This window comes from Ictalurus furcatus, chromosome 6, assembly GCF_023375685.1.
Source record: "Ictalurus furcatus strain D&B chromosome 6, Billie_1.0, whole genome shotgun sequence".
Classification (NCBI taxonomy): Eukaryota; Metazoa; Chordata; class Actinopteri; order Siluriformes; family Ictaluridae; genus Ictalurus; species Ictalurus furcatus.
In genome coordinates, this window is record NC_071260.1 from 1,531,090 (window position 1) to 1,542,500 (window position 11,411).

Consider the following 11,411-nt stretch of genomic DNA (forward strand, 5'->3'; position numbering starts at 1 on the left):
TTAAAATTTATTTTATGTATTTTTGTAACAGAAAATAAGGTGTATCCGTCCTGACCATGCAATCAGATTTTTTTAAACAGCTACAAACTACTCATAATATTGCGTCATAATCCAACACTGCAGCTTTAACATGATTTCACACAAAAAATACTGATTGATTGGTTAGTTAGTTAGTTAGTTAGTTAGTTAGACTTAACTTTAAAAAGTTCAATCTAAATTTAAAAGTTAAAAAGCAGGTGCAGTAACTCAGGATACGAAACACAAACCCGGAAGTCCGTAACGCGGTGGGGGGGGGTGGGGGGGGGGTTAAATAAATAAATAAATAAATAAATAAATAAATTAGCGCATTTTGATTGGCTGAGAGGACGGAGCAGACACCCCCGCCGTGTCCAATCAGCGCGCGGAGAAAAGGACACACCGCCTGACGATTGGCCAGTAGATTTAGCTCTTTAAGCATGTGAGAGCTGCTGCTCAAGGAATGTCGTGTGTGTGTGTGTGTGTGTGTGTGTGTGTGTGTGTGTGTGTTTGTGTGTGTGTGTGAGAGAGTGAAGGTGGATACGCACTGAAATCTCACTGCTCTCCTGCTTCAGCGCCATTTACTCACCACTGAGGTAGGTGTAAAATCTGAGAGATTTATTACCTCATATTTTATCTGTTTTTTTTTTTAAAGGTTTTTTTTGTTTGTTTTTTTTTAGATACGAAACCATAGCAACGGCATTCAGCATCACTGTATCTGACTCTAATACTGTAATACTGCATGAATCCTACTGAGGATAAAGCTGCGCTGCAGCCGGTTAGGCAGGTTATAATTTACATTATTGTTTTTATTTATTATCGTTATTTTTGGAAGGTATCGATTTTATTTTTAGGAGGAAAAAAAAATAAAAACGCAGTCATTATCACGGACAGGTCTGTTGCATCATCTTACCTGAGGATCATTCAGCGTTAATCCTAATCAGTAAAGCCAGCTAAACTGTCATTATTCCACATATTTTAAATATGTATCAATAAATCTGTGTCATCCGAACTGAAATGATCTTCTCTTACTATCTCAAGTCACTGCTTTTAATTAGATTTGATGTATTTATCCATAACTAGCTGTTTAATAGCCTACAATGTACAGTAAACATTAGTTGTTATTGTTTACATCCTAGTCTAGAGTAGGTCATTGTACGTATGAGTGGAAAGAATCAAATATTACATTCTGAATTATAATATAATAGAGTAATATTATATAATTGGATTAAGAGACAGACACTTTAGAATTACTGACACGTTGCGTCTTTAAAAATCATCAAGTTGAATGCAATTCAGTATCAGATACTACATTTTATTCGAATATAATATTACTTGATTATATCCTAAACGTTTATATGAATAACAAAGACATTAATAAAACCTTATTATTAACGATAAATGGCTTGTGTGTCTAATATGTTGAACCCTGAACCTCCCTTAAATTTACTGGAAGATGAAGTGCACTGTGTAGGGTGTAGAAGACGTACTGTTTCACCAGGCAGTTTTTAGGGCGTTAAGGTGACTTTCAGGATGAAAGAACGATCCAAAATGCACGACTTTCGTGTAGAAAACAGTGTTTAAAAAAAACAAACAAACAAAACAAAACCAAAACCACTGAGCAAATATTTCCGTGTAAATTGTGTCGCGTCGTTTCAAAGCGGAAGCAAAACATGTTTATCTGCCTGAAGTAGGTTCAGATATCTTTCGAGACAGAGTGGATTGAGCTAATGTTTATTTAGCCTTAAAATGCACGTTTCAGTTGTCAAACCTGAATTCACCGAAGGGGAAAGGACACAGGACGTGAAAGTCTTCAGGTCCTGAATCCACGAGCCTCGGCTTTGCGAGTACGTGTGGAATGTGGAATGGCATCACGTGACATCATGACCGCCTGCGATCACCTTATTTAGAAAAAAAGCGGGGTGAAAATCCGAGCGGACGATTTTAAAAATGTTACACCTCAGCGCTGCTGAGTTCTGGATTCTGATTGGTCAGAAGGTGTTGATTAATTTTTTTATAACAGCAGCTCTGACAGTAGAGCAGGTTTATATTAATGCTCTCGTTCTAACGTTATACGTATATACATATCATTTTAAAAATAAAACTAGCTCAACTAATTATCATTATTTCTTTATTTCTTGAACACGCCTCCTCGAGATGAATGTACAGATGTCTGTTGCGCTCTGACTCTTTCACCTCTTTACATCTCAGTCACCTCGGTACTCACACTACTTGTGAAAGTGATTCATTTCCGATCCTGACTAAAGAAAAGGCCAGACGCTTCGGTTTTCGTCGAACTTCCTTCATTTCTGTCTTGCGTCAGCCAGATTCAGCGCAGTTAGCGCACCTTCTTTTCTAAAATGTCTCCATTAAAACCCCCAGTGTATGTTAACTGGGTATTTAACTTCCTGCAGCTGAGTGTGTAAGCTTCCTTTATACCATTATTACAAAATAAAAACGTCCTTATCGTCCTGATCAAACCAAAACAGAAAGAATCCGTCCCTTCGTCTGGTCAAACAGGAAGACAAAATCTTTAATGCACTTTTAAATCATGCTTCTGTATACACTTCTGTAAGGAATAAACCCCTCTGTGTCATGCTGTTAAAGGCCGGAGAACGCCGGAAAACATATCTTAAAGTCGCAGCTTCACCTCTGGCTGTTACAAGGCGCTGACACTGGAGACTCCTTCCGTAAACGTTATGTAAACGTCTCCTTACTTGAAGAAAACGTCACCGTGTCAACGAATACACACGTGGTGGAACGTTTATGTAGCGCATCTGCCGTACACGTCCCTGTGAACGAGCCGGTAATGTAGAAACTCTAACATTTAAGAATGAGCGCATTTATATAAATCCTGCACTAGATAATTAATTAATTAATTAACACCTTCGGACCAATCAGAATCCAGAATTCAACAGTGCTGTGATAGAAAGGTTATTAAAGTTTATTTATTTAAATATTTTTTAAAAAAAAATTATTGAAATTGAAAGTCCTGGAAAATGTCAGAGAGTGGAACGGCCTTGGTGTGTGTGTGTGTGTGTGTGAGTTTGTCCACACACATTAAACATGCTCCATCACGTTAAGCACAGTAAGAGCCAGCTGGCACTGTTTTGAGCATGTAGGCATGTGAAAACACTGTGTGTGTGTGTGTGTGTGTGTGTGTGTGTGTGTGTGTGTGCGCTGTGTAGTTCACAGGTGAGGGAAATGTCAACAAAGTGAATAATTCACTGTGACTCAACTCTCAGTAAATACGCTCATATACACAAACTTGTGCAGCTCTTTGTGTGTGTGTGTGTGTGTGTGTGTGTGTGTGTGTGTGTGTGTGTGTGTGTGTGTGTGTGTATTGTTTTTGCACTGTTCCTGAATTATTGAATCCTGAATTGTTCACCTCATGAATTATGCCCCATGTTGCCCTTCGTACACCTGGCCAGGTTGATGTGACACGGATCCGGTTTTCTTGCGACCCGGATTGGACTTATTTACTTTTCCGGAATTGTGTGGACACGTGAACAAATCAGAATTGAACAAAGAAGCTTGTAATGTGAGCATCGCCAAAGCTCTTCTACAGCTGTTCCATGCACATAACCTGTGATACCTCCATCACCTGCCTCAGATGTTTGTTTGTTTGTTTTTGTTCTCCACCCTCTAGCCGAGCCATGCCTTCAGGCCTGCCTGCCTCAGAGTCGCTCTCCCCTCACCCCATCGACAAGATGTCCCTGCTGTACGAAGACGGCACGCCGAAGGGCAAGGACCAGGTCCGGAACAGCATGGAGGAGGAAGAGGAGAAGAACGAGCGCGTCGTGGAGAGGACCTGGATCCGTCCAGATCTGCCCAGCAAGTGCACGTGGAAGCTCGGGGATCTGAACACGGTCTCTCCTCACATCCACGCAGAATGGTGAGGAAGGTTTCATCAGCTAAACGCTATTTTTTCTTCACTTTAGATGGTATATAGCAAGGTCCTGAATCACGGTGAGGTCTTAAACACCATCATCACACCACAACGTCTGATTTTACAGTAAGACAGGAAGCACATACTGTATGAACATCACTCGGCAGGAAGTGTGAAAAGGATTGTAGTGTTAATTAAAACGCAGGGTTTAGCACTGGATAAACCAGGATGTATTCCCGACTCACAGTCCCGGGATCGTCCACGACCCTGACTGGGATAAAACGCTTACTGTGAGTGAGTGAGTGAGTGAGTGAGTGAGTGAGTATGAGCACTGTATAGATGATATAACGTGCTCGTTTTCCCTGCAGGACAAAGACTCCCAGCATTATGCCCAACATCCTGAGACACATCGGAGACACTCCACTGGTCCGCATCAACAAGATTCCCAAAATGTTCGGGGTGAAGTGTGAGATCTGTGAGTATGAGTGCTATAGCAGTGAGTTTGCAGTTTGACAGGATTGTTTCTTAACCACTGACTTCTGAGTAATGCTTTCTCTCCTGTATCTCACCCAGTGCAGTTCACAAACAGAGGAACATGCTGAACTTTGTAGAGACACAAAATCATCATCATCATCATCATCATCATCATCATCATCATCATCATAATGCTCTAAAACACAATGTCCACATAGTCATCATGCCAAATATTCCACACGTACTTCATACACATCATATCTCCTGTGCAATCATTAATAGGTCACATGACCATTTCTACAAAAAAAAAAAATGTCCCTGAATAGGACAAGTACTGTACCTAAACCCACAGAGTTCCTGAAAAGGTTACATCAGTGAAAACCTTCCTGAGTTCCTAAGTTTCCGAAATGTTTCTTGAGGTGTAGACGTTTCTGAGTTCCTTAAACGTTTCTTAAAGGAATAATTTCCCGGGTTCGTCAAAAGGTGCAAAAGGTCAAGACTTTTCCGAGTTACGGAAAAGGTTCTTGCAGTGAAAAATGTTTCAGAGTTCCTGAAGATGTCTCCTGAAGAAAGAAGTTTCCCAAGTCATCCAAAAGGGCTGCTTTAGTCAAGATGTTCCTGAGTTCCTAAAAAGGTTGCTCCAGGAAGTCATTCCCAAGCTCCTACGGTTCTTAGAGTGAAAACTTTCCCAAGTTACAAAAATGGCTCCTTTGGTGAAAATGTTCCTGAAAAGGTTCCTACAGTGAAACCGTTTCCGATGTCCTGGAAAGATGTCTGCATTGAGAACTTTATCCAGTCCCTGAAAAGATTTCTGCAGTTTAAAAAAAAAAAAAAAAAAAAAAAAAAGGTTCCCAAATTCCTGAAAATGTTCCTGCAGTGAAAACAATCCCGAGTTCCTGAAATGTTTCCTGATGTGATAGTTTTCCTAAGTTTCTGAAAAGGTTCCTGCGAGGAAACATTTCCTGTAGTGCAAAATTTTAAAAGTCGTCTAAAGTGAAAACATTCCCAAGTTCCTGAAAAGGTTCCTTCGGTTTTAATATATTGACTTCCTCAAGAAATTCCTGCAGGAACATTCTCGAGTTACCAAGATGGTTCCTCCACGTTACAGATTTTTTGTAAAGGTACCTGGGATGAACACTTTGCTAAGTTCCTGAAAAGGTTCCTACAATGAAAATATTCCAGAGCTTTTGAAAAGTTTCCTGCAGTGAAAATGTTCTTAAAAAGGCTCCTGCAGGAAGACTTTCCTGAGTTCCTAAAAAGGTTCTTACTCTGAAAACATTCCAGATTTCCTGAAAAAGTTCCTGCAGTGAAAACCATATCTGTGGCTTTGATTGTACTACAAACTCAGAAACTCACCTTAACCACCCAGGAGTTCCGTGCTTTAAACTCGGACTTGGTGTCAGTTTGGTTTTGATGGGAGGTGGTAGAAAAGATCGAGCACTTTCCGAACTCTTTTCCTACAGGATATAACGGAATCTTTCCCACCCGTGGAAAGATTTAAATGAGCTATACTCTACATTTCCTGGGGTTATTTTATGGTAAGTAAAAGACTCCGCCCCGCCTCCACGTGTAATCCAGTCTAAGTTGGGCTCAGGCCATGTCTCTGTTTCCTCCATGTTATGATTTAAGCTTGACTTGCCAAGGTGATTTAAAAATACAGTAAGGGTCAGAGTGAGTACTGCACATCACTGTGTTCCTCAAAAGCTCAAGGAAAAACTGGAATACATCTTTACCGATAAAAATAGGAATACTGGAATACTCTATCGATAAATACAGGAATGCGGTAACTTGGAAAGGCGCTATATAAAATAAAGTTGTTTATTATTATTATTATTATTATTATTATTATTATTATTATCCATCCATTCATCCATCCATCTTCTATACCACTTATCCTTCCTTCAGGGTCACAGGGAAACCTGGAGCCTATCCCAGGGAGCATGGGGAACCTATTACTAGTAGTAGTTTTATAGTAGTATTATATTACTCTGGATGCTATAATAATATTGGGATAATGCTGGAATACTCTTAATAATAAACACTGGAACACTACCAATAAATACTAGAATATTCTACCATAAATACTGGAACACTCATTACCAATATATGCTGGAATACTCTTAATAATGAATACTGGAATACTCGTTACCAAACAATTTAGGAATACTAGTAATACTCTATCCATAAATACTGGAACATTTATTAATTTTAAATTATAGATAAAGTAGATAACATTTCCTTTTCCAGCCTCTCGTTGCCCCGTCACAACTTTTTTGAGATGTGTTACGGCCACCGAATTCAAAATAACCTCATTTTTGTTTCCTTAAAATGGTACATTTCTTCAGTTTAAAGGTATGATATGTTTCCTGTGTTCTATTGTGAATAACACGTGGGTTTATGACATGTGCAATTCGTTTACATTCGACACGGCATCCTGACTTTTTTGGAAATCGGGGTTGTAAAATCACAACCTCAACAGTGACGATGAGCTTTCCGGTATTCAAATGCTTTTATATATCCGTACCGTGTGGAAACGGCTCGGATATCTTGACCGAAATGCTAAACATGTCCCCGTTCAGTGCTCGATAACGTCTCCGAACATTATTAGCATCGTAAAAAAAAAAAAAAAGAGGAACAACAACAACAAAAGCTGCGGCGTTGAATAACCAGAGCAGGAATGGTTAAATCAGTATAAGCAGATTACCAGGAGTCCAGGCTTTCCTCGTTCTGACCTCTTATTGACCCTTTCACGTTGACTTTTACAAGACAGCGGGTTTTTTTATCTGATGTGCTTGCTTCGCGGTGGTGTAACCCGAGCGCATGCTTCCAAATCCTGCTCTTTAGCCTCACACAAGTGTCCTTTCATTTTGACTCAGGACCTCTTTGTGTATTAATCTGACCCTCTTTCTCCTGCGTTCATGACTTCTCTGACTTCTGGACCGACCTGAAATACGAAGCGCATTTGGCCCAGTGTGTGTTCGCAGGAATCCAACCCCCTGAGGAGCGAGCCAGAATCCATTAGTGTGTTTAAAGTGGCTGTGATGCTGTATGTCAGGGGAAGGGCCGGTGTGGGAGCAGGTTTTCAACACCTGATTCCACCTGTTTAATTAGCTGATCCTGTCTTTCAATAGACTCAGGTGTGGCATCGCAAACCGGCCCTCTCCGGATAAGATCGGACATCCCTTCTGTATGTGGTGCATTCACTTTAGTGTTCAGTCATGACGGTTAAACAGGTCAGACGAGCTGCACACCTAACCTTTTAACATTCAGTGTCACCTAGTTTAGACTGAACAGGTTTCTATCTGATGTTTGTGTAACCTTTATGGAAGGAGTGTCCAGTGTCAGAGGTAAAGCTCTAACGAAGTTTTTAAAAATTAAAAAAAAAAAAAAAAAAAAAAGAGACCATTTTTTTGTCTTATTGAGTTTAAGAAAGAGAAAAAAAAGAGAGGTCTGTTTACAGCTGCTATAGCGTAAGTGAGAACAGGAAGTAAGTTGCGTCTCGGTTGTTACGCAACATTAAATGTTACTAAAAACGGATAAAAAAAAAGTATGATGTGTCGTTATTCAATTAATAAATGAGTGCAGAGACGTTTTTCATAAAGATTACTCTTCCCTTGTATTGAAAGCGTTGAAATTGATGTGTTATTGACGTTTTTGGCATGATCGGTGTGTGTGTGTTTGCAGTGGGTAAGTGTGAGTACTTTAATGCTGGAGGCAGTGTGAAGGATCGCATCGCCATTCGTATGGTAGAGGACGCGGAGAGAGACGGCATCCTCAAACCCGGAGACACCATCATCGAGCCCACCTCTGGAAACACAGGTGTGTGTGTGTGTGTGTGTGTGTTTGTGTGCGTGGTCTCACTTGTAGGCTATAATATACTGGTCATATGTAGCTACACCGAAGGAGTTGAAGGAAGATCAGGTCACTTTATTGGTGTATAATTATTTCTATTATCTAATTATTTCACAGCAAAAATCTGTTGCTGTGCACAAAGTATTGGCACCCATCTAACCCACACATCAATATAAAGTGAGCATGACTGATCAGATTCTTATTTTGCGTTCCCAGTTCCCAGTGCATCCGAACTTGGACACCTCCTACAGGTAGTCTGTTTCGGTACCGCCGTGCACTTCCCGGTCCTTATTCTGTGTGTGTGTGTGTGTGTGTGTGTGTGTGTGTGTGTACTTTCAGGTATCGGCCTGGCCCTGGTTGCAGCAGTTAAAGGGTATCGCTGCATCATCGTCATGCCTGAGAAAATGAGCATGGAGAAGGTGATTACATTTCATAAACTTAAAAATGAAAGAAAGTGAAAAATCTGATCTAGCCTTATTGCATCACAGAATAAACGAGCCTATTAGGTTTCAGTATGCAAATGAAGGACACCAGTTTATAAGGGTAGGGGCGGGGCATGTGGAGTTTTCCCATTTCCACATCCATCATTATCTTTGAAATGTAATTAATATAAAGTGATGTGCGTGTGTATACAGTGTGTTTTTAACGTGTAACGCAGGTGGACGTGCTGCGCGCTCTTGGCGCAGAGATCGTCCGGACCCCTACCGCCGCTCGTTTCGACTCGCCCGAGTCTCACGTGGGCGTGGCCTGGCGCCTGAAGAACGAGATCCCCAACTCACACATTCTGGATCAGTACCGCAACGCCGGCAACCCGCTGGCTCACTACGACAACACGGCCGAGGAGATCCTGAAGCAGTGCGACGGTAACTCGTACATACAGGATCACGTCTGGTCGTGAAGGTGTGTGTGTGGTGTTTCGGGTGTCGCGACGTCCTGGCTGTTTGTCTGCAGGTAAAATAGACATGCTGGTGGCGGGAGCCGGAACAGGCGGGACCATCACCGGGATCGCACGCAAGCTGAAGGAGAAATGCCCGAACATCAAGGTAGAGCTCAGATCAGTCCATCACAACTCGTCTCAACTCTTCTTTTTGTCCTTTCTTTGATTCTTTTTGACTTGCATTCATTCCTGCAATAAAAAAAATTACACACTGTTCCTTTAAGACAGTGCACTCTGGGATAGCTTTTTGTATTTCTTGTGGAAAACCCCACTGTTTCCCCATCTTCTTGGACCATATTAACAAAGATGGCAGACTTTTTAATTACTATAATTAGATTAGAGTAAGGTTTCAAGGCCATTGTCATTTAATCTCCAGTTAAGCTATTTCAGCGCGTATGCTGAATGGTTCAAACTTCTGCGAGGCTGCGAGGACGTGGGTGTCAACTTCCGGCATCATCCTTTCGTGTAATACAGATAATACGCTGAAAAATGTCCGGAGTTTTCAGTTTTGTTTTCTGAAATAACTCTTCTTGTTCATTTTTTAAAAATCTCTTTTGGAAACGAAAATCGAAAAGGTGCACGGACCAAGAAAGGGTAAAATGGTATCGTTTAGTAGCTAATAGAGCGAAAGAATGAAAAGAACAACAAGAGTTATCAGAAGGAGTGCTAGGGATCTGAGAAAACTGTGACCGTCACAGAATGAGAATAAAATGAAGAGTAAAATAAAGAACGATAGAATCAGAGAGTGTAAAAATGACGAGGTGGATCAGTTCACTTCCTTTCAGAGAGCAAAAGTAAAAGAAGAGAGAATGACTGAAAGAATCACTGAATCGAAGAGGGGAGAGAAACGAATGATTCAGATTCACCTCACCGATCTTTCTCAGAGTGGGTCACATGACCGAGTCGTTCATTCAGTAGACGTGTATAATAACGGAGCGAGAGTGTCTGTGCTGAGGTATACTGTATATAGAATTGTTCTTTTCAGATTGTAAAGAGTGTGTGTGTGTTAGATTATTGGCGTGGACCCTGAGGGCTCGATCCTAGCACTGCCAGAGGACCTCAATAAGACCGAGAAGACCCAGTACGAGGTGGAGGGAATCGGATACGACTTCATCCCCACCGTACTGGACCGATCTGTGAGTGACAGCGGTGTTTTACGTCATTTCTGGAAACTGTTTGTGTGTCATTGTGTCTATTGTATTGTCTAGTGTATTGTGGGAAATGTTAATGACGGCGTTAATTGCGTAATCATGTGATGACTGCTTGTCAGGTGGTTGACGGTTGGTGCAAGACCAACGACGAGGAGTCCTTAAACATGTCGCGTATGCTAATCCGACAGGAAGGACTTCTGTGCGGTACGTTCCCTAATCGCTCTCAGGAGATCCATGATGATATCCAAAGCCTCGAAATATCTCTTGCATCTCTTACATATTGCTTTACAATTTAGGAATTATCTGGAATAGAGACTTAACAGGAAAACAAACAAAAGCTGATCAGCTGTTTTGAAAGAAAATGATATAAACTGCGCTTATTTATTTGAATTGTGGGCATTTTTATTGACTCTTATACCTAGGTATAAAAAAATGGATAAAAACAGACATTAGACCTCCGACCACGGTTTCTCAGCAGTATAAAAATAAAGACTAAATACCGATGTGTTACTAGATATAGATGTATTGTTGATGGTCGCAGTCAGTGCTATATTATGAATTCCAGTACCAGGATATTTAGACTAAAACATGCCTGCCTCTGCCATGAGGTTTAAGCTTGGCTTGAATATGGATTGTACAAGATAGTGGCACTAAAACAAACAGTTTTGTAACAACCATCTCATTCTCTGGATTTGAATTAAACCTATAAACCTTTTAAATTAAAAATAGCTTCCAAAAAGGGAAGAAAAACGTATGAAGAAGTAGCGGAGATCGTCTGTTGAATAGGAAGTTGTATTCAAGTTGCGACACGAATGAGTTGTTGCCTGCTCGTCAGCACAGGGCTAGTCGCTAGGTAATAATTGGGATGGGGGTGCCAATACTTTTGAAACCAGGCCTTTTACAAAACAAATCGCTATCTAAACACGTTACGATCTGAAAATATTTCAATCATTGAAATAAATCTTAAAATATCTCTCGTGTCGTACATTTAATGTGTTAGAATTTGAATACGTGAAGGGTGCCGATACTTTTGGAGTTGAATGAACACAGTAGATGGATATAGATGAATGTAGGTTATGTATGAATGTGTGTG

At 40.7% G+C, this 11,411-nt stretch overlaps 1 protein-coding gene across 3 annotated transcripts in view; it reads left to right on the forward strand.

Annotated features, from left to right (window-relative positions):
* Positions 1-332: 332 nt before the first annotated feature.
* Positions 333-11,411, forward strand: part of LOC128608454 (cystathionine beta-synthase) — a 16,398-nt gene continuing 5,319 nt past the window's right edge. Inside the window, exons 1-10 of one of the 3 annotated variants that reach the window (XM_053626164.1) lie at positions 333-611; positions 3,447-3,556; positions 3,665-3,910; positions 4,273-4,379; positions 8,063-8,197; positions 8,570-8,649; positions 8,889-9,093; positions 9,182-9,273; positions 10,178-10,303; positions 10,438-10,522. In XM_053626164.1, the coding sequence (XP_053482139.1) occupies positions 3,672-3,910; positions 4,273-4,379; positions 8,063-8,197; positions 8,570-8,649; positions 8,889-9,093; positions 9,182-9,273; positions 10,178-10,303; positions 10,438-10,522 (1,069 nt within the window). In that variant the 5' untranslated portion in view covers positions 333-611; positions 3,447-3,556; positions 3,665-3,671. Of the gene's footprint in view, positions 612-3,446; positions 3,557-3,664; positions 3,911-4,272; positions 4,380-4,570; positions 5,917-8,062; positions 8,198-8,569; positions 8,650-8,888; positions 9,094-9,181; positions 9,274-10,177; positions 10,304-10,437; positions 10,523-11,411 lie in introns of those variants that run through there. The other 2 variants (XM_053626163.1, XM_053626166.1) reach the window with 2 other exon arrangements.